At 38.2% G+C, this 26,891-nt stretch overlaps 1 protein-coding gene across 3 annotated transcripts; it reads left to right on the top strand.

Moving 5' to 3' along the window:
* On the top strand, positions 1-26,881 carry PITRM1 (pitrilysin metallopeptidase 1). Of its 3 annotated transcripts, XM_009558324.2 has the most exons (27): positions 1-131; positions 352-454; positions 1,312-1,418; positions 2,334-2,485; positions 2,918-3,032; positions 3,146-3,242; positions 3,651-3,811; positions 5,042-5,168; positions 5,883-5,971; positions 6,531-6,659; positions 8,396-8,509; positions 8,937-9,033; positions 11,770-11,904; positions 13,826-13,964; positions 15,086-15,202; positions 16,208-16,340; positions 16,768-16,888; positions 17,692-17,768; positions 18,059-18,224; positions 18,348-18,448; positions 19,366-19,486; positions 20,264-20,335; positions 21,621-21,733; positions 22,257-22,382; positions 23,651-23,796; positions 25,254-25,356; positions 25,913-26,881. In XM_009558324.2, exons 1-27 carry the CDS (start codon positions 85-87, stop codon positions 26,004-26,006), a joined length of 3,102 nt encoding a protein of 1,033 aa, XP_009556619.2. In that variant the 5' UTR covers positions 1-84; the 3' UTR covers positions 26,007-26,881. The 3 variants fall into 3 exon arrangements, with proteins under 3 accessions (XP_009556619.2, XP_053916649.1, XP_053916650.1); XM_054060674.1 differs by lacking the exon at positions 352-454 and having other exon boundaries at positions 35-131; XM_054060675.1 differs by lacking the exons at positions 1-131; positions 352-454; positions 1,312-1,418; positions 2,334-2,485; positions 2,918-3,032 and having other exon boundaries at positions 3,140-3,242; positions 3,655-3,811.
* Positions 26,882-26,891: the final 10 nt, after the last annotated feature.

The raw sequence follows: 26,891 nt of genomic DNA on the forward strand, positions 1-26,891 counted from the left end.
TCGCACCTCCTCCAATGCGGGCGGGGACGTGGCGCCTGCGCCTTTCCAGTTTTGCGGCCCTTCCGGCTGCTGAGGCGCGGAGCCATGTGGGGTTGTTACCGAGCGGCCGGGGGGCTGCTGAGGCGCGGCTGGTGAGGGCGGGTTAGGGGTACGGGTACGCGTACGGTCACGACCTCCCCCCCTTTTGCTCCGCCGGCCCCTTTTGTCCCCTGCTCCTGCCCCCCTGCTCTTACCCCCTGCCCCTTTGGCCTCCGGCTCTTGCCCCCTTTGGCCCCCTCGCTCTTGTCCCCTGCCCTCTTTGCTCCTTCCCCCGGTCCCTCTGCCGGTACCGACAGGGCAGTGTTATTGCAGGGCTTTGAGTCAGAAGTCGTGGAGATGGAAAAGCGTTTCCGCGAGCGAGAGAGCGCTGCAGTACAGGGTGGGAGAGCAGATCCACGGGTTCACTGTAAAACAGGTGAGCGTTGTCCTTCTCTTGCGCTCCCTCTGTCTTCGTGCAGGTAGATGTTTCTCTTGGCTGGAAAACAGGCGTCTACACGCTAAATATTTGTGTAGATGCTTTGGGTGGTTAGTTAAGAAATGATACGGTATTTATTCTACAAACAAACTCTGTGGGTAACATAAACGCAGGTAGGGCGCTAACTCTCATAGAGTAAATAACACACCCCGGGGGTTTGTGTGTCAGCTACAGGTGTGGAGTGTTCAGTGCGGTCTTCTAAAAGCCCTGACAGGTAAATGAGCTTCGCTGTTGGCCGTTTTAGGAAATGCATTCAAGTAATATTTTTATCTCCTAGGCTGATTTTAGTACTTCTGTTAAGAACCTGCAGTGGAATTAATATGTGAAATCTTTTTTAAAGAAAAAAGCAGAAACAGAGGGCAAAGGTAATTTGGAAAAGGTGGTTGCTAGTGGCAGAATGATAAGAATAGAATAGTGGTGGAATGGAATACCACAGAGGTAGAATAGGATAGTTAGAATACAACAAAGCTAGTGGTAGAACTGGGTTCCTTGGTTTTTCTTTTGCTGCTCTAACCACTGGCATTTGAATGAACAGCTTTTTTTTCTTTGTAGTTCTGATCCTAATATCTGTACCAGAAGGATGTAATTCTTTGGCTGTAGGGTGTTTTAATTGTTTTTAAAATTCTGTTTTCTATTTGCTCCCTCCCTGCCCCAAACCATGGGAACAAAAATGTACTTATTGTATATAACACATTGTATATGTTAGTGTTATATACAGTATCGTTTTTAGATCATCCATGATTTTTTTTTACCTAGTTGCAGTCACACTGTAACGCAGGTGTTTTCTTCCAATGCAGGTGACTGCTGTTCCTGAGCTGTTTCTGACTGCTGTAAAGCTTAATCATGACAGTACAGGAGCTAGGTACTTACATGTGGCTCGTGAGGACTCCAATAATCTGTTCAGGTAAAATAGTAGATGTATAGCACATTCCATCGTGTTGTGGTTTCTAAATTGTAGTCCAGCTTCATAACTGGATTTTTTTGTGGTAATGAAGAGGGTAGTATATCCTTTGTGGAACTTCCTTAGGGTTTTTCAGGTTGGAACAAACGTGATGAGGTCTGTTCAGTCTGCTGCTGAAAGCAAGGTCAGCTGGTGTGGTTCCATGTGGATTTTTAAAGCTTCCACAGATTACGCAGCCTTTCCAGGCAACCTGTTCCCAGTGTTTGCTTCTCTTTATGGTGGGGTGTTTTTTCTGTTATAAAAAAAAGTTGGGACCTCCTTTGTTTCGATTTATGAACATTTTCTTTTGTCCTTCCATCATGCATATCTACACAAAGAACCTGTCTTCATCATAACCTTTTTGTAGGCACCCATTGAGTCCCCCGATACCTTTCCTTCTCCAGGCTAAATAAACCCAGTTACCTGAGTCTCTCTTCACAGGGCATGGCTCCAGTAATCTTTATGGCTGTCTGCTAAACTACATCAAATTTATTATTATTTCTTCTGTATTGTTGAGATGAAAACTGAACTTTACAATAAACTGCCTTACAGTTGCAAGATGTAAACCGGTTCTTTTCTCCTTAATATTCCATGTTTGTTTTTCCTAAGCCTTTTGGGTAAAAAAGAAATGTGTTTGGTTATGTACTGAAAACTTCTGTGCCACCTCCAGAAGTAAGAGTGCAGAGATTTTACATCTTTTAGAAGTGGTGGCTGAATGCTCAACTCGAGAGTCTTAAGAACTCAATAACTCGGCATCCTGCTAGATGCTGTGTTAGTTACTAGGCGGTGTTAATGTTCCCATAAGCCTTAGCTGCAGATGGGAGGTTGGGTGGACTTCTCGTCACAGATAACTGTATTCCTGTCTGTGCTCTCTTGCAGTGTACAATTCCGAACCACTCCGATGGACAGCACTGGGGTCCCACATATCCTCGAGCACACAGTGTTATGTGGTTCTCAAAAGTATCCTTGCAGAGATCCATTCTTTAAAATGTTAAATAGATCCCTCTCCACTTTCATGAATGCTTTCACAGGTGAGCCAGAAGCATATAGTACCACTTAAAATGTATGAGGTTTTATTGCAGTAGAGCTGTCCATCAGTTCTCCTTAATTTCCCTTTAGAGAGCCATTATTATTAAGTGTAGATGTTGAGAGTGAGAGATCAAAACACTAACAAGGCAAGGCAACAAAACAGACCTTGTTCATTTGACAGTTACAAAGTCCCAATAGAGCTACACTTCATATTATACAACAGTGCATTTAATTAATTTATATGTATGGCAAAAGCAAAGTTTTCGTGGTACCATATTTGCAGCATTAAACTCCTGTGTATTCCTCAGAAAAATGTTTATCCTTTAGTAAATTGTTTTTCTATTCTGGTTATTTATATAGAGAAGAGATTAAAAATATATGAGGGCAAAATGCATTTCTGAAATTCTGATAATTTTATGTTTGTTGATATGCAGCCAGTGATTACACACTCTATCCATTTTCAACACAAAATCCCAAGGATTTTCAAAATCTCCTGTCGGTGTACTTGGATGCAGTTTTCTTTCCATGTTTGCGGCAACTAGATTTCTGGTAAGATGTGGCCAGCTTGAGATGCGTGCAAACCTTAAATTAAAAAACCCAACTGAACAAAACAGACCTAAACTCCTCAAAATCCCAACACTTCCTATTTCTATTTTTTTCAGGCAAGAAGGTTGGAGGTTAGAGCATGAAGACCCAACCGATCCTCAGACACCTCTAGTCTTCAAAGGAGTTGTTTTTAATGAAATGAAAGGGGCATTTGTAAGTTTTGTGAATTTTAGTTTTAAGACCCTGTACATGGTGGAGTGGCTTAAGCTGTAGGTTATCAATGGTGTCATTGCACCAGAGATTTCCATTCCTGCTTTGTGAAATTTACATCCTAGGTAAAGTCAGTAATATGTTACATGGTTATTCTTAAAGTTTGGCTGTTGAAATTTTCTTTACATATAAAAGAGGACTTTGCTAATGGATTTTATTGTAGAATGTTCTTTTAAATTGATGTGCTGACATAGCTAGTTTTATCCAAGTACTCAGGACTACAGAACAAAATCTTCATGTGAGGAAGAGCTCTTATGTAAGGTAGAGCTCTGAGGTCTTATTATTGATCACCTTTTATTTTCAAAATGCATTTTGATGGCTTTTACTGAAATATGATGTTCTCCTCTTAAGACAGATAGTGAGAGGATATTTGCACAGCACTTGCAGAGTAAAATCCTTCCTGATCACACTTATGGTGTAATATCTGGTGGAGATCCATTATGTATTCCTGATCTTACATGGGAGCAGCTTAAACAGTTCCATGCCACACATTATCATCCAAGCAATTCCAGGTATCTGAAATCTGTGTCTTAACTGATTAGTTTATGTAGTGTGTTAGTGCTGTGCTTGTATTTTTGTGAGGGAAAACCCACAATACAGTGTTGCCATTCAGATGGCCAGCAGTGTAGATAAGCTGTGCCCTCCAGCAGCTGGGACAGCCCTGAAGCAAGGAATTTGCTCTAGGAAGACAAGTGAAGGGTCAGTTGGAAGCACGGGTTATTGAAGGAGTGATTTTCTAGAGTACATCTCGCTGCTTGATTGAGGATTTTGCAGGGAGGGATTTTTGTTTATATGTTTCACCTTGAACTGAAATGTCTTGAAGGGAAATGGAACATACTAATAATTATTTGGTGGTTACGTTAAGGAATTATGACACAACAGTAGTTGCAGATTAATGTAGGGGTTCTTATCTTCCTTGAAGGCAACCTGGATTAAAAATTATAAAAAGAAGTTAGAAATTAATGGCTGTTCTTTTGCTTCTGAATTGGGTTCTAAATAATTGCTATTAATTTGATTCAGATACTAATTCTGTTGGTATTTCTGTGGTATTTGAGCTAAAAGTCAATTTGAAAGAGATACGTAGGAAAATCTATAGTACTGTTGGTTTTGCTACCCAAATTTTGTGGTCAATGTGTTAGTCTGATTAATTCCCTTATGAAACGTGAACTTGTGTCATGATAGTGAATTTGCCATCCTTTGTTTTTCACATCATCCGAAGGATTCTGCTGCACCTGTGTTTAGATTTTAATCAGGAAGTAACGTTTACCTGAGACATACCTTATACTCATAGTCAAGTGGAAGTCAGCAGGGTTTCCTGTAGGTGTGGGAGGGTGCTTGGTAGATGGACCCGCAGAAGGCAGCCACTTTTTATAGATGATTTCAGAGGTATATCGTAGATTTCATACGTCATGTGTGAAGCCTATAAGAATTTTGTCTGGCTTCAATTAGTAATATTTTTTCTTGGGACATTGTAAATTGCTGCAGCTAAATGATTTTTAGGGTTTTTGTGGCTTTCAAAACATTAAATAGAAGGTAAATAATGTGAAATTTTACCAGATTTGTGAGTTTTATGTGTGGCAAACTGGTGGTTCTTTAACCTAGGGGTTTTGCAAAGTATATTCTATTCTAGATATGACTGAATCACTGGAATACACATGAAATTCAGAATATAATAAAAGCTGTTACTGTATATTTCATGTAAAATCTGATGCTTAACTTTAAATATTTTATATGAAATGCAGATTTTTCACTTATGGTAATTTTCCACTGGAGCAACATTTAAAACAAATACATGAGGAAGCATTGATAAAATTTGAAAGAATGGAACCAAATACTGGCATCCCGAAACAGAAACTCTGGGAAAAGCCTGTAAGTAAAAAAAAAAAAAAAAATGAATCAAACCAAAAGAAACAGTGCATATTAGATCTTGGAATACAATGGGTTAGCATTTGAGCCTGACGTGCTGGAGTTACTTTGCTTAGTAATGTGTTTGTGTACAAGCAAGCTGAAGTATTTCTATTTTGGGTTAAAGCAAGGGAAAAACTACATTTGTTTTTTAAAAGTTTTGGTAGTGTAATATGATTGTGGACAGTTGTTTATTTTAATTTCCAGTTCTCAAGTTCCTCAGCACTTGAAGCACTGATGCATTTATTAATGGAAAGCATTTAAAGCTTATTATACAAATACTGATACTTAAGTGTCAGGAAATATGCCCTGTAATGATACCTAAACTTTAAAAATTGGTGTCAAAAATATCTTCTTACTTTTTCTCCCTCTCCTTCCCTCCCTGGCTTGCCCAGAAGCATAATCATTTCTTTGAAGCCCTACTCAGAGTTAATTATGGCTGGATGTTTTTTTATGAACAGCTCTGTTTCTCCACTTGTAAAAATTGAGATATGGCTCTTATGTTCCATGATATCTGTTGTTTGTGTAGTTATGAATACTGATCTTACTGATGAGTATCTGTAAAATTATTTGAAATCTTCGGAAGGAAGATGCTGTGAAGGTGCAAGCAGTAATTCTTTATTTGTAACTTCTGCTCTGAGTTTAGTCTGTCTCAAACATATTTATTATGTTTTGCAGAGGGAACACAGTGTAAAATGTGGCTTAGACACATTTGCTGCCGATCCTTCCAAGCAGACAACTGTCAGCATCAGTTATTTGTTGACAGAGTAAGTGTATCCGAATAAAATTCCAAATCAGAGACTTATTTTAGAATCTTAAGCAAGATACAGGCATAACTTCATGTCTCCTGTTCCTGCTTCATAAACGTCATCTTAGGTTAAATAATGCCGTGGGAAAACTAGACAAATCTTCCGTTAGTGAATGAAAGCTTCATTACTAAGCAGAAGTCTTTTCTTGTCTTTTTATTTAGCGGATAAACATAAGTAACAGCAGCTGTTACAGAACTGTTCAGTGGATTAGACTTTTGGAAATGCTGACTTTGTGCCTTTCGGTTTCTTGCAGTGTGCAAGCATTTCTGTATGACACTGCAACTAACTTCATCTGCTTTTGCAGCTCATTTTAACTTGCTTTGCTGCTAGTTAGAAGTGAAAGATGCAGAACTCTCTTTAGTTCCCTAAGATTTGGTGCAGTATTTGTAACTGGCAATTATTTCTCCCTTGCCCCTTCCACACAGTTTTGTAACAGTAATTTTTCTGAAGTGAACTGAGTGATGCCAGGTGTCACATTCATAAAACATGTTTTTTACAAACTATTAATTTTTTTCAGTATTACGGACACTTTTGAAGCATTCACACTAAGCCTGTTGTCGTCACTGTTGGTCGATGGGCCGAATTCTCCTTTTTACAAAGCCTTAATTGAGTCTGGTGTTGGTACAGATTTTTCTCCTGATGTTGGGTAAGTATTGCAATTTACATTTCATCCCTATAAGCAGTATTAATAAAGTTACAAACCACTATTAAGTTGGGAGACGTCCTCTCTCATACAGGCAATTTACACCAGAATAACTTTATTTTAACATTAAAATATCTTAAGAATTTTTACTGATGATCCATAAAGCAGTCTCAAGTGTAATATTTGGCTCATTAAAATAACTCAATGGAAGCTATTTTAGTTTAAACAAAGTTGTACTCTTTAAAGCTTATCAACATGAAAAATGGTTAGATAAAAGTGTAGTATACCTTTATTGTCCTAATTTACCTGGGGTTTTCATCTTGGCCATTTAGTGCTACTCAGAAGAGTTTGATAGCTCTTTTCTGTACTATGCTACCTTTGCTTTTTTTGCCTTAACTCTGTGATTTAGTAGTGGGTAGGTTTGGCACAAATATGCAGTTAGATGCCATTAACTTGCCATCGCCACAGTACAAAAGAGTATTTCTGCCAAAGCTTAATTATTCAAACTGTAGCTCTTGCAGCCAGTCTTCTGAACTGGTTCTGCACTGCAGATTAAGGCTGAGTGGATTCTCTTCTCACTGTGGGTTCAGCAGCTTGTCGTAGTTTGCTTTTATTGTCAGCAGAAAGGAGACACTTTCAGGGCTGATTTTAGACTTGATGACAAAAATCATACCTTTGTTTCCACTGACTGATTCACATATTTGAGTGGGAAACCTCAGTATACTCATCTATGAATTTTAATGTCTGAAGGTGCTCTGCCTGGCTTGAACTGTCTCCGTGTGAAATCACAAGTTTCCTGCAAGTCCTGTCATGCATGCCAGTGTCATGCAGACATCTTAATATCGCAGAGCATGTAGAAGCTGAAGTAATGATTCAGTTGTTGAATGTTTTGTCAGCTGAGACTTTCTCAGGTGATTATAATAATATGGTATTGAAATGTACACTGAGTTGGCTTTAATTTGCCTTAGTGACTGTGCTCATGGATTGATCTGAAGACTAAGTTTGAATACAGAGATGAGTATTCCAGAATTCAGCATCTCAGTCTGCTGCTATATCTGTTCTTTGGTTTTTAAAATGCGGTAGTGAATGCTTGGAGTTGAACACCTGTTTTCTTTTTTCATTTATTGGCTTTCGTTCCAGCTGCTGGGTGTTCTGTATTTCTGCAATTGTCAATTTTCTTCTCTAAAGGTAGCTTCTTACAGGGAACCCTATCTGTCAGCTTGACCAAAATTATCTTTTTTTTTTTTTAATGTACTGTTGGAAATAATTGCAACAAACATGGAACACTTCACCATCAATGTTTACTTTATGAATACTGCTTTAAGTACAAACTTAAAAATGCCATTCCACTTACCTGCTTTGGTAGAATGTGTGTGTTTGGTGTTAGAGAAGCTAAAATTTTCACTTTAAAAAAGGAGACTTCTTTATCTGAACAAAAACTTGCAGATGAATGGGAGGATAAGCAGAAAAGACCAGCTTTTCTTCTGTAACTGTTTTTCTTTCTCTAATATGGTATGCTTTCTTAACAGTGCACCACTACTACTGAAATTGAACAAAAAATGCTTTTAAGTTCCATTTCTAGCCTCTGCGGTAATTATTTTTTTTTCTATCTAGCTTTTAAAATCCTATGTGTGTGTATGTGGAAACAATGGATGTTTTTTCCCTTCTTCTGCCTTTGCTGGCAGTTTTAATGTTGAAGTTCTAGTACTTGTCACTGAGTTGAATATGTTTTATTCTAGGTTTAATGGCTCAACAAAAGAAGCTTATTTCAGTGTGGGACTACAGGGTATTGCTGAAAGAGACATTGATACTGTGAAGCAGATAATTGCTAGAACTGTTGATGAAGTTATTGTGTGAGTAACGCTAAATTTTTGAGAAGACTTAGTTCTTTCGTACAGTCTTTTACAGTTAGATATAATGTAATAATCTGAGGCATACAATAATACAGGCATATACATAACATGCCTTAAAAGAAATTTATATTAAAATAAATACACCGAAGAGACAGTAATATTGTTCAATACTCTTACAACTTCTGTCTGCCACTTCCTCTATTGTAGCATATTCATCAGCATAACCTTCAGGAGTCTAATGATATTGGTGCAGTTTCACTAAACGACACAGCATGATAAGATTATTTCATATCCATTTTAATTCAGTGTGGAAGACACTGTGTTGTAATGCTTCCTTTATCGATGTTATAATTCGTTTTCATAACTTCACTTAAAGTGATTAGTGTTAATGGATATCATTTCCTTTTCTCAACACCCCTTCCCAAAGGAAAGGATTTGAGGAAGATAGGATTGAAGCTCTACTTCACAAAATTGAAATCCAGCTGAAGCATCAGTCTACAAGTTTTGGACTTGCCCTAGCATCTGTAAGTTTGTGTGGTGCACCTATGTGTGGTGTCCTTTTAGGAAGGGATGAGAAATCTACTCTTTATGGCTTTACAAAATATGGGGTCATTTTGTAGGTTCTTGATGTGTAAAGAGTTGCACTTAAAAAGTTTTCTTACATAATCTCTTTTAGATCTTTCTCCCTTCTTTTCAATAGTCTTCAGACTACTACTGGACTCCACACTGTGTGACCTAATCAGGCAGCGAGCCTGTTATCTTTGTCTGAATAGTAGATTTAATTGCAGGAGCACTGATTACTTCTGTAAGAGCCAGTATGGTGTGCCTTTCTTGGAGCTGTATCTTTTGGCTAGAAGCCTATGTATTTTTAAAAAATAAAAATAGAAGGACTGTTTTTCCATGCAATTTAGAGTTTGATTACTGCTGTAATTTAATTTCCAGAATCACGACTGAAAATATACACTAATTCAATTTTTTTGCCTCGCATTTTGACGCCAAAGGAGCGTCCAAGTTTGATACAAAGCTGTTATGGAAACCATGTTCCACACCAGAATGTGGTGTCTTTGAGATCCCTGCAAGTTCACTGTAAATTTGGGAATGAGCTAGCAGCAGTATTTGTACTCTGTTTGGAATGATGGGATGCCTGCTGCTGCCACTCCTCCAATGTCCTTTTTTTTTTCAGTTGCTTAGCAGTTCTTCCAGTTCTTTTACTTTTCTGTCTCTCAAGTGTTGTATTTTCTTCAACATGATGAGGAGATCATTCCTTTGATATGCAAAGTTAGGTAAAGTAGCAGGGTCCTGGATTAACATGAAACGCGTAAATGTGAGAGCAGGATCAAGAGCTGTTCCAAATCAGGTTGTTGTACAGTGAAACTAGGCAAATTGTGGATATTTTATTGCCTGTCGGGTTTTGTAGCAGGCCTGGCAAAATGTGCCTGACCTTCATAACCAGTACTTATCTAGCGTGGCTTCAGATTGTGTGAGTAATTGTCTGATGAAATATTTACACATACACTTTATCTTTCAACATTTTTAAGTCTTGAAGTTGATTCAACTATTAGGGCTAGATTCTATAACTGAAAGCTCTTAAACAATTCTTGCTTTTACAGAGCAGTCATGCAATGTTTGGTTTTAGTAATCCCATAGAGAAGGGTATTATTTCAGTCTGTTTCCCTGGGGTCCTGTTTTAGAAGTTATTTGAAAAAAAGACTTGAAAAGGACTTAGTTATAAATAAAGTAAATGTAGAGTCATAGAATGGTTTAAATTGGGAGGGACTCTTAAAGATGATCTAGTTCTAGCCTTTCTGCTGTAGGCAGAGACATCTTTCACTAGATCATGTTGTTCCAAGTTCCATCCAATGTGACCTTGAACACTTCCAATGATGGAATGGAGTATCCACAACTTCTCTGGGCAGCCTGTTCCAGTGTCTTACTACTGTCGCTGTAATTTCAGTATCTTTCTTATGTGAAATCTGAATTGCCCCCTTTTAAGTTTAAAACCATTGCTGCGTGTCCTGTCAGCACAGTCCTTGGTAAGAAGTCTTCTCTCCATCTTTCCTATAAACCCCCTTATATTGAAAGGCTGCAGTAAGGTCTCCACAGACCCTTCAGTTCTTCAGGCTGAGCAACAGTAACTCTCTCAGCCTTCCTTCATAGGAGAGGTGTATCATCTCTCTTATTATTACTGTAGCTCTCCTCTGGACCCACTCCAACAGGTCTGTATCTTTTATGTACTGAGAACTCCATAGCTGGATGCAGAACTCCAGGTGGGGTTTCATGAGAGCAGAGAATCGACACTGAGTTGTTTTAATGACCTGATGGAAGCCTCAAATAAGGAGGAACTGCTTTTATTTCAAGAGAATTAACTCAAGCATATTGTAGAAGAATACTGTTCTTTAAAACCCATTAGAGACTTTCCACAGAATAGAAAATGATAAATATTACTGAAAAAGCCTGGAAGGCTTTTGATACTTGCTTATTAAAGAGAGATGATTTTGACAGTTCCGATACATTTGTTTTCTCTGTGCTTTTAAGGGCTTTTTCTTTCAAATATCTTGAAACTTTTTTTTATCTTGCTTTAATTTTTTTCCCCTATTCACACAGGGAAGAAAACTGAGAAGGTTTAGATCTCTTGCCCTGAGGTGTATTTGAAGAACTTTTGGTAGTGACTTGAACAAACAATAGTCTCAAACTAGAGAATAAAACTAAAATAAAAACCCTCCCCAAAGAAATATCCTGGGGATATTTCTGGTTACTTAGTATAGTATCTTCATCCTCCAAAGCCTCATCTATTTTACATGTTTGAGTTACCTTATTGTAATCATTTCATCTGACTGATAGAATAAATGAGTAGACTATACTATTTATGTACTACTTCATCTCTACCGCCTGTTCTGATTTTCTTTCTTGGGCTTAAAAATAAATTTATATTAAATGGGAGGGAGGAAAGAATATTACAATAGATTTCCAGAATATGGATATATATACCTATGCAAAAACACTGAAACAAACAACAAAAAAAAAAGGCAGGGAGATACTTTGATATAGTAAAATTAGAGGAGAGAATGGAGGACAGGGCATGATGGAATAGTCCTTTAATCTGAACAAAGATTTCAGCTTTTTGTCCCCATACAAATGTATTAAAACTACTCATTATGTGTTTTCTATTCAAATATATATGATAAAGTGGTTTTGGAACCAGGTGCTGTAAGTAACAGAATTGCAAATGGATTGTCCTACTTACCTAATTATTTTTTCAGTATATAGCCTCTTGCTGGAATCAAGATGGAGATCCAGTGGAGCTCCTGAAGATTGCAGATAAAGTCTCTCGCTTCAGGCAATGCCTTAAAGAAAATCCCACATTTCTTCAGGAAAAAGTTAAAATATATTTTAAGGTAGGAAAACTTGCAGAAAAATATCTGCAGTATTAATTCTTAAATCACAATTCTATACATAAAATAGAACTGAAGCCTTATTTTTTTGTAACCAAACTGCCTGGGTTTAGGTGTGAATGAAAAGCAGCTGTTTTGAATGAAGCATTTTAATTTTAAATCATTGAAGTGAAAATTTTTAAAAATGGGAAAATCATCTGGTTGGACATTTGGAAACACAGATACTAGAACATGGATAAAACACTAATGTTTTACTAGACTGTGGTTTTACTAGACTGATGCTATAGAAGGGCACATGAGTGTTTTCCAATGAGAAGCTCAGATGTGAACAGAGAGTTATAGACCTAGTTATGTATTTCTTAATGGCACAAGAAGATATCTCTTTCTCTTTGAAAAGACTTTGCTTATAAGTAAGATTGTTCGGTTATTTCTCATGTTCATTGAACTGCTCTCTGAATTTTGCTGTCAGTGTTAATTACTTTCTTAAAGTTCTTAAAGAATTAAAACAAAAGTAAAGGCATTGTAATATTGAATAGTTCTGAAGCCCTGAATTAGCTAATGCTAATTCAGACAAAATGAAGACAAAAATCCAGTGATAGCAGTGAAAAAGTGGGGTTTTTTGGGGGGTTTGTTTTTTTGTGGTTTTATTGGTGGGGTTTTGGTTGGGTGTTTTTTCACATCAAATTGTTCAAGTTGTTTTGAAGGGCAGACCTATTATAGGTAACTGCTAACCTGGTTTATTAGTGAGTAAGTGCTGGCTTTCATATACTCAAAAGCAACAAAAGACAGTGGCATCAATTAAATCTGTTTTACTAAAGGCATTGTTAGTGTCTGGAAGTAGTAGTAGAGAGCTGTTAAAGTTCCCTGTTATAGGGAAGTAGTACTGGTGCAGTATGTTTGAGAATGCAGTTCTGCTGAGGGGGCAGAGGCAGAAACACGACTCGGTAGGAGGTAATGATGATAGTTGGATGTTCTTGTATCAGAAGATTCTACACTGTTGTACATCGTGCCTGGAGATTAATAAAGCAGGAAGGCTAGGAAAATGGGAGGGAATGCTGTTCATCCTGTCCATATGATATGTCTGGTTAATTTTTCATTTCCTTCTTCAACTCTGTACTCAATCAGGTTTCCATAGTCTTTCCACTTAAGCATGGGGGAGGTAAACTCATAAACCAGAATCCGATTACATTGTCCCAAATTATTGGCAGTGTCTGTCAGTGACAGATGTTGCTTTTTCACTCCTACTTTGAAAAGGGCAATGTTTGAGGTCGCTATTTTTTAAATAGCCTTCCATTTCTACATAGAATTACTCAAGCAGTTTCCATTTTGTTATTAAAATTCCACAGTCTGGTATAAACAAAGAGAAATTCAACAGCAGTTGACACTTGCATAATGCACGTGTTCTCTGGCAGCAAGGCTGATGTATAGCATTCCTGAGCAGGACAAGACATGCACGTTTTACATCATATGGGATCTCTATGCACTCAAGCTTGGGCAGGCTGAAAGAGGCATTTAATGAAACCCTGCTCCGTTTAACCAGATTCCCCATCTTAGAACGTTCTCCAGATAAAACTTGCGGCATGCTGCTCTGTAGCATTATGTACAGTTGTTTAACCTTGATTTAATTTGCACTAATGAGTACTGTGTGCTTGCTAAGAGATAGTGACTCCATGCTAAAATTTCACAGAAGATTGTTTGTGCTTGTTCTTGTGGTAAGCTGCCTCTCTTTCCCACCCTTGCAGCAGACTGTTTTTTATGAAGCAAAGAGTTTAAATTGCCTGTTTGTGATACTTTTGATAATACGCAAGTCAAATGATGCATAGACTGTTCTTATCTACTGTTAATGAATCAGTAATCTTAGGCAAAACAGAAGGCAGTTGCCCTCAAATTTAGAAATGCTTTCTTTTGGGATATATTTTTGCAGGATAATCTACATAGATTGACCCTGTCAATGAGTCCAGAGGAAGATTACCATGATAAACAAACGAAAATGGAGGCAGAAAAGCTGGAAGAAAAGGTTAATGCTCTTTCTGAAGAAGAAAAAACCCAAGTCTTTGAAAAAGGTTAAAGTGCTTTTTCATATTTTTATTTGGGTAACTGCTTAAACACAACGGGTGTTTTAGTCGGTGTTCTGTAGAATATCTTAAGTTCTCAGACACTCTCCTGCATTTGCTCTGAAAGTTATGATTTTTTTGTTGGAAGTTTGTGTATTTGTGTTCTTGGGCTATGCTGTGTAGTGTTTACACTGCAGTGTGTGAATGGTATATTCCATTAGTTTTAACACTCAGAAATAGAATGATCAATGTCTCCAGTAGGGCAGAAGAAAGGAAATTGTTTTAAAGTATCAATCTGCTTATTTTTTCCATGTTAACTTGCACTAAGTACAAGATGAATTCCATCATTTACTTTGAACCTGTTTATTTTTGAGCATATGAGACCTGCTCCATGTTCTTATAAAACTTATATTTTATAATTTTATTACTTAGCTTTTCTACTTAAAAAGTCAACTGTAAAAATAATGTTATGATTAACTTCTGGGCAATAACTTACACTTGGAAACCTTGGGCAGTCATTTAATATTGTGAAAACAGTGATCAAGTCACAGAAATCCTCCCCAGAAGTGGTGTTATCTTTGGAAGCTTTGATATGAGGTGGGGGCTAGGGGAGCAAAAAATCAGATGAGGCTTTCTACTTAGAAAGACAAATTGTAGAGTACTTAGAGGTGACCAGCTAGAAACGGAAAGAGGCTGAAATGCAAAATAAATACAACAATTTAGGTGCATCAGTGTACTGACAGAATGCTGGAGTAAGAACTTGGCGGAATGGGTTAGAAAGAAGCTTCTTACCTGCAAGGTCTGGGTTGCCTGAGTTGGTATTTGCAGAGCTGGATGGCAGGACAGGCTGGCAGATGTCACTTCTTAGAGAGTTTAAATTTCATGTTATTCTTAACAAGATGTGAAGGGGGGATAGGAAAGAGAATTTACAGTCATACAGCGTTCTGTTTGCTGTTGCAATGTGATAAACTGCAGCATTTGTTTCAGTAAAATGTGTGAAGGGACTGTTGATAGAAAATTCTAATCTGCAGACTCTTGTGTTTTTCTGATCTGCATCACCTCAGTAGGTTTTGACAGCACTTTCATTAAAAGCTGAAAATGAAAAACTGATATTCTGCTCTCCTTTCTAGGTTTGGAATTAATTGCTCTTCAAAGCAAACCTCAGGATACCTCTTGTCTCCCAGCTCTAAAAGTGTCTGACATTGAGCCCAAAATCCCATTCACTGTGCTGGAAACAACACTTACAGGTTGGTATAACCACTATTTCTTCCTCAGAAGAGAAGCACACTTGAATTGTTACCTAGATGCTAGGCCAGCTGTTGCTACTTTTTGCTCTTTACAAAGCACATGTACTCGCTGTTTGTTTTCCATAGTTATGGTGCTTTTCCTCTAGCCCACCACCTCTGCAGTAGGCACTTTGCAGTGAATCTGCAGATGATTCTTGCCATTACCTTTGAGAGGCTATTTCTCAGCTCCAACCAGCCGCCTGCCCTTCCCAGAGGTCTGGCCAGTAGCACTCCCAGTGTGAGCTCCCTGCTGCCTGCTTACTCACTCTGCCCTGCAGTCAGGAGTCTTAGTGGCAAGCTCCACTGCTCTTGAGCAAGCTCTCTGCTTCCCAAAGACTTATCCAGGATGCAGCACTCCTGGCAGCTTATGTACCAAGCCTTCCTTTCTGCTTTCCGCTTTCCTTCCCTACACATTTTTTACAGAATATCATGCACATTTTTTGTCAAAATGTGGCAGGTAATAGTGTTCTGTAGTATATTTCAGACATTTTACTTCAAAAATTGCCAGCAGGTGTCGAGTACTGTTTAATTTTGGTAGTAAAATAACCTGGTTTTGTGAAAATTCAAATGTGCATATTCTATTGCCCTGACTTAGAAGAGAATACAGTGCGGAAACCCTCTTCCCTGAGCTTTTGATGTCATGAAGGCAAAAAATAAGGGAGAAAAACTTTTGAGTTGTTCAGAAACAAATTACCGTTCCTGTGTTTGAATGTTACCTCTAAAATGTGGCATTTGTCAAGAGAGATGTCTCATTAAATTGTCCAGGTATCTATTCATTACCTTACCGTAGACAGAAACAATAAAAGCCCTTTAATCCAGCGTTCAGTGCACCGTGTAAAGATTAAACAAGAAGTGACTCTGAAGTACCAACAAAAAATAACTATTAATATGTAGCTGTTGTAAGAAATTTGTTTTTGTGTGTTTTAGTTGTTGGCTGATCTTTGCTTTTGTTTCTTTTATCCTTAGCTGATGAAATTCCTGTCCAGTACTGTGCTCAGCCTACCAATGGGGTGATTTATTTCAGAGCTGTCTCCAGTTTGAACACACTTCCCGAAGAGCTGAAACCTTACGTGCCGCTTTTCTGCAGTGTCCTTACAAAGTGAGAGGTTTACTTTCTAGCAGCTAAAGCTAAATGCACCACATGGTCACAGGAGCGTTGACCCTGTCATAGGGGAAGGAGTGACACAAAGCAGAACAAGTCAGCTGGGCTGGAAGCATCTATTGTTGTTGTTGGCTATAACAGTTTGTGGTGTCACTATTGTAGTTCCATATGGATGTTGGTAGCAAGGCTGTACATAAAGCACACTTACTTTTTAACACACCTTTTTGAGTTAACAGGATGCTTTAACTGAAAAGCTTGGTGTATTATTTTTCATAAGGTGTGAAGGTATTATGTTTATTTGATAACACCCTAAACTGTTTAGTTGCTAATTTAGTATTGGCCTAAGCAGTCTCCTTTGCAAATGGTGTATGGATCCTGGTTTTGGCATATGTACATTGAAATAAATCTCTGCTGGTTTTTGCAGGCTGGGATGTGGAGCCCTTGATTACAGGGAACAAGCCCAGAAAATAGAGCTAAAAACAGGTGGGATGTCTGTTAGCCCACATATAATTTCAGATGATTCACACCTGGATGTGTATGAACAGGTAAATTAATCATAAAGTCCAAGACATTATACGTGCAATAACAGCTCTGCAGTTAAGGGTCAGTCAGGGCTTTCAGGTAAAGGGTCAACCAATGTGCATTGAAAACTTAGTGTATAAATGGACTCGTGCCTTTTTGTTTAAGCTATGTTTTTGACAATTACAGTAACTTAGTATTGTGTTTTAAGGGGAGTTCTTGATGTGATTATCCATTTTAAGGCCATACTCAAACTAGGGTCTGTCACCATATTTTTACTGCTGCAAAAATTCTGGAGGTGGAGAGTAGAGGACAGAATGATGTTGCGTTATACACACGCATTGCTGTTAATGTCCATATGCCACTCCTAATATTCAGGAGTATGGAATGTTTGCAAGATCGTTAGATCTTAGTGTTGGGCATAAAAGTCTTAGCAACACTGCTTAAGATTTTTTTCAGGCTTGCTTAGATCTCCTGCTGTGGTCTGCTCCCCAGGGGTCCTGGAGTTGAATTACAGATACTCTTTTGCAGAAGTGTGCATCCCCTGAACAGTTTTATTTATACTTAGGTGAAAAATGAGAAATGCTGTTTCTGAACTGCTGCTAGTGTTGAGAAGGAGAAATTGACAGGCTTGCTTTGTGTGCAAAACAGTCACATGTCATATCTGCTCCAATTGTCACATAGCCTGCATTTAAGTGGTTTTGTGATGTGTAGTTAGTTTGGCATCATTGCATCACTTTCATAAAAAGGTATTATGCATTTATCAGGCCATTGCTTTGGTTGTCTTGTGTGAAGGTTTTTTGTGTTTTGTTTTTCTTTTTTTCTTCAGGGTGTGCTCTTTTCATCTCTGTGCTTGGATAGAAATCTGCCAGACATGATGCATTTATGGAGTGAAATATTTAACAAGTATAGTATATTGGGTTTTGTTTGTTTGTGGTTTTGCATGTATTTCGATTTGTTTTTTTTTCCTCTTCCCTTCTTCTTAGAAATACTACTTTGTGATTTCTTTTTACAACTGTATCTTTGAATGATTCCCAATTTCTAAATCTAAGTATTCCATCATTTGCATGACTCTGTAGTGGATTACAATGCAGAACCATCAGTATAAGAGCTCCTAGGATGAAGAATGATTCAGTGTTATAAATTCCACTGGTGTGCCTTTGCATGAGACCTAGAGACTTGCTTTTATTTTTCAGTCCCCGGTTTGAGGAGGAAGAACATTTCAGAGTGCTGGTTAAGAAGACTGCCCAGGAGCTGTCAAATGGGATTCCAGATAGCGGCCATCAATATGCCACTATTAGAGCCAGCAAAAACCTTACGCCTTCTGGAGAACTGCAAGAAATGTTTGGTGGGATGGATCAGGTGAAAAGCTAATGACATCCTTCAGTGTGGCCCAGATCCTTGACTTTGGAATTACGGTGCTTATTTTTGCTAAATCTTTTGATTGGTTTAATACTTTGCCTGTCTGCCTTCCGTCCTGCACAGGTGAAGCTGATGAAGAGAATAGCAGAAATGCCTGATATCAAACCAATACTACGCAAACTACCACGCATGAAGAAGTATTTATTAAGTAGTGACAACATCCGGTGAGTTCCAGCTAAAAAGAAAAGGGCATTTTAGTTAAAGAGAGGCCATGGCCTGTGCATAGCATGCCTGTGCTTCATGGAGATCTGGGGTTTTGTGAAGCAAGAAGTCTGTGGAAAGACTACAAACGTGTTGTTAGTTTAAATTCTCCTTGCTTACACAGTGGTAGCTATGGCTTATTTTGTTCATTCTTTTTAACAAGTATAAGAAACTTACAGCAAATTTCCTATGTAGCTTGTACCAAAAGTATATAAATGGCCTGTGGGATTTTACAGATACACTCAAAATTCTGCCTTTTTTCCCCTTTGAAGGTGCTCAGGAGACAAATACCCTTGTATTGTATTGTACCAGTTGAGTACTTCTTTTTATATTATATTATATTTTCTTCCTCTTCTTAAAGGAAGATAGTGACATTCTGAAATATGCTTTATGCATGTATTTGAAAAAGTGAAAAGGCACTTGAGGGTGCTTGGAGTCAAATGCTTTGGTTCCAAACCAAAGTCCTTTTAAAGTGACCTAAATTGCAGAATTTTTTTTTTTTTTTTTTTTTTTTTTGCAAAGCATGAATGAAATCATGGAAATATCTATACTGTTCAGAACCATGGTAGGTCTGGCTGTAGAAGGAGAATATGGAGGACGTTAATTTCTTTGTGAGACATTTATATTATGTAAAAATGATGTAGTGCTCTTCCACAGAACTGGTTTGACGGCTACTACTACAGTTCAGGTCTGAAGGTGTTTTTCAGGAAGGAAAATAAAAGCAATTGAACTGTAACTTGGATTATGAGTATTGTGCATTTTCCTATGATGATTATATGATTTAATAGAAAGTGTTTAGCAAGACAGAGTGGTACAAATTATAAAGGACTGTCCAAAACCATGAAAACATGTTTAAAAACCTAATATGTGTTTTTAACAGGTGTTCAGTGAATGCATCACCTCAACAAATATCAGAAGCATCTAAAGAAGTAGAGAAATTTATAAAGGGCATAGGTAGAAGTAAAAAAGAGAGAAAACCTGTTCGTCCCCATGTGATTGAGGTAAGAAATCACTTCATTTGTGATTAAGGCATCGAATGCAGTTAACTTGATCTCGCATAAAGGCCAGTATGCAGCCAGGAGAAAGTCATTTGAAGTCAGATACAGTCTTCATACAAAGAGGTCTGAAGAAATATGTGAAAGTCAGCTCTGTAATAAGCTGCTATGTGTGTTTCTACAGAGGCTGTCTTCACCTCTATGAAATAGACAGTAGTAATCCTGTAGATCAGCTGTCAAGCCTTGCCCTGAGGTACTGCTTTTGCGTGGGATGTGGAAAAAGAAATTCTTCCCTTCTCTTGCGCATAAAACTGTAATTTCTTTTTAAGCTGAGCTTTACTTAAAATGTTGGCCAGAAGGAAATAAGGCATAATGTGCAGTTCCTCAGTTGTGTAGGAATTTGTTTTATTGTCTGGGTGTTCGTCATATTTGGCACAAAATGTGCTTGGCTTGGTAGAGTTAACGAAGGATCTGCTCTGTCAATATGCAGATCTGTCTTAATTTCTGATGGGACTGGAGTAAGCTCTATCTATAGGGGAAGAGTCTGGAACTTTCTGTGCCTCGTTTGATCTCTAACTGGGTGTCTGTCAGAATTAAATTACTCTTGAAAGGAAATTTATTTGGCATTTCCTTAGAAAATTCAATCGAGTAGCTCACTTACGTTTTTGAAGACATGGTCTGTTTATAGTTTCAAAGAGGTTTGAGTTGTTGGGATTGCATTTGTAGTATTCTTGGTCTAAACAAATAAATCCTCTTTTAATATGAAGGCTGGGTCTCTTGTAGAAAACATTGGAAGTCAAGTCTATGGGAAATCAGATGCTTACTGGTTTGCAGATCACAAGGAAATTGGTTAATGTAAGTACATTATTGGTATCACAGGGCTGCTGCTGGTACTAATGGTCCATCCTAAGCTGTTATGGAATCTCTTACTATTTAGAAGCATGCCACTGAAACCTCATGTGCTCTTAAGTTCCACCCTCGGACTGAATTGTGTCTTTAAAAATCAGACTCTTAATCCCTCTGCGTCATCCTTTTTGCTATGTTCTGTGCGGTTCTGGCAATGAAGATTATTTAGCTAACTCCACATCCATGCAGGGAGGCAAATGCTTGCTTGTGTTGTCTCTTGTAAGTGATACTTAGCTTATTTTTAACCTGGCTTCTTTCAGAACCAGGCTCATGTGGTGCCACTCCCCGTTAGCCCCTTCCTTTCTTTATTCTGCTTCCTAAATGGTTCTGAATGACACCTGACAGAAGAGCATTGGTGACAATTAAGTAAAAGTGAAAATCTCTGTTTGGCTAAAGGAGAGAAAACCAGCTTGGCATACCCTGAGCTCTCCTTTGAGAAGGTGGCAGGGAGAGCTTAGCAATGGTTTTGCTTGCTGACCAGTGATGTATACACTGCTGTTCTTGCGGCAACCAACCAGAGATGTGTGAGGGGCTAGGGAATGGGTTAAGAATGCGTCATAAAAGTTACTGGGGGTGTGTAAGGCTCTGATGATTCTTAAGTAAGCACACAAGCTGGTGTATGTGTCAAAGGGACAAAGAAGCAAGTGCTGCAAGAACCTGGAGGCATGAAGAGGACTGGTACTTTTTAAGTGGGATTGTAAGGAAGAATTGAGTTCACTGCAGGGGCTGTTAGAACAGCAGTTCATGTAGTTGCTGCTGTTTATAAATAGTTTGCATTGTTTTGTGGGTTTCAGTTTCTGAATCTTTTTTTAATATCTAAAAAGAAGTAGATGAACCGAAATATGATGTGGTGACCGTGTCCCTCAATGCACAGAAAAGTGGAGAGTCGTGAACAGTTGTTTCAATCAAAGAAAATATGTGGCAGGGGAAGCATGCTGGTCAAAACTCTTTGGTAATAACACAAGGCCTGCGCAACTGAGAAACTGGTGTGCAAGGATGAGCAGCTGATGTTCAGTGTCCCTGTATTTTTGTTTCCCAAGGTGATTCTATGTGCCGATTTGCTAATACTGGGCCCAAATAAAATGTCAGTGATTGCAGTGTAGGTGAGGTGGCAGCTTCAGCATTTATATATTTGCACGTTTGGCAGAATTTCATAGTTCTTAAAGCCGGAGTTCTCAAATGTATAAATGGTCTCATCTCTGCTAACTGTGACAATAATGCATTTTTCTCTTAGGATCCTACTTTCAAACCATGCCAGATGAAGACCCATTTTGTGCTTCCCTTCCCAGTGAGCTATATTGGGGAATGCATTCGAACAGTTCCATACACAGCTGCAGACTATGCAAGGTGGGAAAGACAGTCAGCACAGAGTTTCTATCTGTGTTGCATAGCGCAAAACAAAATGGAAAATCTTAGGCTGACCACAGAAAATGGAGTGTCAGTAGCATTCGTCACAGAATCTTTACAGTGCAACATTTGCATGGCTAAGGCCAGAGATGCCCTGTTTTAGTAAATGCAGAGATTAAGTAGCGAGGGGCTACTGTCCTAAATTATGAATAAATAGCCCTGTCTACTTGGATGTGTCTAAGCTGACAATCCTATTGCATCTAACAAAGTTTAGGAGGCTGTTTTCGTTTTTCATTGCAGTGAAATAAATGGAAACAGTCAAGAAGTGTTCCAAAGCAGTGCCACTCTTCAAGTGATGTCACATTATTAAGCTGTTGTTAAATATAGAACATTGTTGTTGTTACTGTTGTAGATTACAAGAAGCAATGCATTGCAAATGCGGATCTTTGTGAACTTCAGACGAAGTTGGATATATTCCTGTTGTCCAGTTCATTTAACATCTTTGCTCTTTCTGTCATTACAGCCTTCGAGTTCTTGCACGTTTGATGACAGCTAAATTCCTACATAGAGAAATCAGAGAGAAAGGAGGGGCTTATGGTGGAGGTGCTAAACTTAGCCACAATGGCATATTCACTTTCTATTCCTACAGGTAACAGCAGGTTCATTCCTTCCTGTTTACATCTGAGGGGTACCACTGGCTGCACTTATGTGTATCTTTTTTTGACTTAGTTGTAGCTCTCTTCCAAGATCAAGTGATATAAAACAATGTGGCATCGCAAGGAAGTGATTCAGTGCTGACAATGTTAAGATTAGTTGCTTATGATACATCAGTTTTGTTAGTAAACCCCTCCTTGCTTTTTCTGTTTTCTGTCCTTGTGAAAGCCTGACTTATCTCTGCTGGTAACAACCATTGTTGCCTCTCCGTACTTAGATGTTTACTGTTCCAGTACCAGATTTATGTAAAACTGGCTTTCACTCGTTTCTTCCTGGGTCGAGGAGGCCCTAGAAAAGGGAATTCAAAACTATTCTGAATTTGAGACCAGGAAGTAGGATGTTGTTTCCTAAGATCCTGGGTTTGAAAATAAGCAGGTTGCTTTGGTGACTGTGGCTGGAATCATTAGATTCAGCAGGAAATATTCTTGGCGATGAGCTAGACTTGCAGTTTTTCTTTTATTTTCCTTTTTTTTTTTTTTTTTTTTTTTTTGCCAATCCAGAACAGTTACTTTGCATTGGTATTACCAGAGCACTTTTGGAGGAAATTTGACCTGTGGAGGTATTAAAGACTCATCATTATAATCCCCACTGAAAATGTCATGTGGCTGGAGTCTTGGCTCAAAAAATTTTCCTAGAGCAAAGTTAGACTAGCACAGTACTCAGTTGGATTTCTTAGCTAGAACTGAGCAGCATTGCCTTTCTGTGAAGCTTCAGCATGGTAGGACTTGTCCTGGTTAGTATTTCCGTAGTTGTCAACCTGTTGCACCTGTTTCACAGGAAGCAGGAACAGTTGTAGCAGGAAGCACAACTTAGAGAGGATCATGATACGGTTGATATTAGTGGCAGTTATGGTTACTAAGCTGTTGCAGCAAATTGATAATGCATAGTAAACAGTGCTAGTTTGCCATCTTTTTAATACCAATTCTCTGCACAGTCTTGCAACTATGTTTAGGCAACCAAGCTTGTTGCATTTGTGTATCTAAAATTCAAAATATGTCCAGTTTATAATGTTTCTTCCTTCTGACCTGTCCCCACCAAAACCTCTTTTTGTAAATAAAAAAGGAAGTTTATCATTTGGTTTAATCCCCATGTATGTGTGTTTCTGTGATGCAGAGTAAACTATCAGTGAAATGAGAACAAAGCAATTACAGTATTCATTTTGTAAGACTGAAGTAATTAATCTTACTCTTTTTTTCTTCTAAGAGACCCAAATTCGTTAGCAACCTTGAAGACATTTGAGAAAGCAGTTGAGTGGGCCAAATCTGGAGAATTCACACAACAAGATATCGATGAAGCTAAACTAGCGGTATTTGCTGCTGTGGATGCACCAGTAGCTCCTTCAGATAAAGGTATATTCTTACCAGCCTTCCAGTGCTGCCAATGTTTATTTTCTTTAAATAAGTTTAAAGGGGAAGAAAATAGGTAGTTTGCTAAAGCGTATCATATGATAAAATTTGTCCTTGGCAGATGTAAGACCATTAGTTTGAGCAAAGCAGTGAATTCCTCTTGCTCCCTTTCAGAAGTTTCAGAACTTCTGTGCTGAAGTTTTTTTTATTCATACTTTTTGATGGCAGGTGAATGCAGCTAGAACATGGAGGTAGATTAAAGGAAAAGTTTTCAACATGGAAAGGGCATTAAATGCAAGCAAATAAAATGAAATATCGGTCTTCCAAATCAGAAAAGTTAAAGAATTGTGTTCCTGACACAAATAAATATATTGACTAGGAATGTCTTTAACCTGTGCCTACTTTCTGTGAGAAATTCAATGCATAAAAGTCTGTCTGCACTGGTGGAGGGTGTTCTTTACATATCTGCATAGCTAATGATGGCTGGTAATATCTTAGTATCTTTTCAGTTTGCTCCCATGTTGCTATCCTTTCCTCATTTTCCCCTCCTTCCTTCATTCTCAGCTTAGTTTCAATCCAAAACTTGCTAAGTTAGTGTACATTTTTCCTATATATAAAGGAATTACAAGGTTAAAATTATCATTATTTCAATGTGTAACTTTATTAACACTGGAAGGAAACAAAGCTGACTTCCAGCTGACAGAAAAAGGATTTGATCTGGGCAATTAAAAAAGTGACCAATCTTAGGTGTGTATGTGTGTGAAATGCATGCATATTGAGTATTGGCATTTTGAGAGGGTCATGATTTACTTCCTTTGATATTTGAACATGCATTTTAACAGGGCTGTGGCAAATTTAGTGAAGCAGTGAATAGAAGAATGTTGTTTAATAGGCCTGGAAGATAGTGCAGAAAGAAATACCTGTCCCTTAATACTGTTATTTTGATCGTTGGGCCCTGCATAAGGACTTAAGCAACTGTACCTGACCAAAGTCAGCCCTGCCTTGCGTTGGGCAGGAGGTTGGACTTGTCCTCACAAACCACTTTTTGTCACACAAATAGGGGAAAAAAAGCACTTTTCTGCAATTATTTTGGGGCTCCCTGGTTGTTCGTGGACTTAAAATTTTTAATCTTACTATCTAAATACTGTGGGCAAGCATTGCAGCAAAAGCATTAAAGCATTTGTATGCAGATTTCTGTGTGTAGTATAAAAAGGTGGTCGACATTTGTGTTGCATGTGTTAAAACTGATTGGAAATTTGAAGCATGTGGTGCTTTAAACCACAAAATAGAAGCTTCATGAAATGCAGTTTGGCTAAAAAGTTGTTAGAAAGTACTGAGACTTTTTAGAATGAGTCCTATTAGGGTGTTTTAGGTTTTCTGCACTCATTCATATACTCAGTTGTAACTGAAATTCCAGTCACCAATTAAGCGTGTGGATTTGTTGTGGTTTTTTTTTTTAGGAATGAATCATTTTTTATACGGGATTTCAGATGAAATGAAGCAATCGCACAGAGAACAACTTTTTGCTGTCAACAGAGATAACCTGGTTGATGTATCAAACAAGTACGTCCGTGCTGAATTTAAAAAAATGTCTACATTAAAAAAAGAACAAAAAACCTAACTGGAAAAAGAAAACAGTTTGTGAAAGTTGTACACTTCTTCCCTTGGCCTTTTGTGCTACTTTTACTATTTGCTTTTGTAACCTAGAAAGAGCTGTTAATTATATCCTGCTTATTGTATTTTAGCAGATGTCACTCCCTCTGACATTCTGAGTTTGGGGGACGTTGTTTTACTTCTGGAAGGTCCAGAAACTGTCTGGAGAGCGAGTGCACTCGGACATCCAGCTGCTGGCTCTCGGAGCTTGTTGTTTGGGGCTCATAACATTTAGCAGTACTTTAGACTGAAGAATTCCACTGCTGGTTAGGAAGTGCCTTTGGAGACTGGGTTGTGATAACTGGGGGAAAAACACTGTAAATCCAAAAAATGCTGTGAATCCAAACAAGGGGTACATACCAAACAGCACTTTTTCTGGGGATGGGAATATTTATAACTTGTATGGCACAGTTACCAATAATTGAATAGAGCAGCTTTTCATTTGTTGTTTGTTTTCTTCTTGCAGGTACCTTGCAGCTGGGAAGAGCACTCGTGGTCAGGCTATACTTGGCCCAGAAAATGCAGATATCGCCAAAGATCCCTCATGGGTCAAAAGATGAATTGCTGCTGAACATCCAAGCTCGTACAGAATAAGCCCATCAGTGTGACTATAGGATCAGTTTTTTGTATTAACTTTTAACTGTGCTATGGTCCAACTTAAATGTTCATTGCTGCTTTGAACAGTATCCAACAAACCTGTTTAAAGCTGTCCTTGAAATAACTATGTCATAAATTCTCTAACCACACAGTATTTGAGAGCAAGAACGATTTGCTCTGCTATGGCAAAGACAGACCTTGAATATTTTACTGAAGACTCACTCCTCCAATCCTATAAATACTATATAAATTAAGTATTTTTGTATATGTAAAGCACTAGAGTTTTAAATGGTGTTTGCTTGAAATAATGTCCACTCTTCGATATATAAAAACTATCTCTCCCCTCATTCTTTGGTGTGGTAATTTCATCTTCCTTCGCATAAGCCATCTACAGCTAGAGGAGCCTTCTGATGGGGCATCGCACCTTGTGTCAAGCCAACTTTGTATTGGATTGCAGCATAGTGGGCAATTCACTAATGCATCAGTGTATGGTGTATTTCAAGTTTACTGGTTTGGGCAACATTTGGGCATAGTTTGATATGACAGAGTCAGGCGTTTCACCTTTCTGTCAAGGTCTGGTTAACAGCTAAGCTGCCATAAAGAAGCAGGTTTGGCTGCATTTGTCAACCTAATTTTAAAAATCAGGTTTTTTCACCATTATGGGGTTTCTTTTGAATAGTTTTGAAGAAACTTGGAGAAAGGATACATGAAGCAAGGACCATGTAACACCCTTCTGAATCTCAAGTTGTTTAAGCTTTTATGTTTGGGATTTTTTTCCTGAAAAACAGTTTTTATCATCCCCATACAAGGAGAAAGGATTTAGTTCTAACCTAATTCTGAAAAAGCCA

The sequence above is a fragment of the Cuculus canorus genome, chromosome 2 (assembly GCF_017976375.1).
Source record: "Cuculus canorus isolate bCucCan1 chromosome 2, bCucCan1.pri, whole genome shotgun sequence".
Lineage (NCBI taxonomy): Eukaryota > Metazoa > Chordata > Aves > Cuculiformes > Cuculidae > Cuculus > Cuculus canorus.

What these genes read in the sequence shown, in the direction of transcription:
- PITRM1 (XM_009558324.2), top strand. Translation starts at nt 85, where the DNA reads ATGTGGGGTTGTTACCGAGCGGCCGGGGGGCTGCTGAGGCGCGGCTG. An exon ending in TTCACTTTCTATTCCTACAG is followed by an intron (nt 22,383 to 23,650) that starts GTAACAGCAGGT and finishes TTTTCTTCTAAG; the next exon opens with AGACCCAAATTCGTTAGCAA. An exon ending in AGTAGCTCCTTCAGATAAAG is followed by an intron (nt 23,797 to 25,253) that starts GTATATTCTTAC and finishes TTTTTTTTTTAG; the next exon opens with GAATGAATCATTTTTTATAC.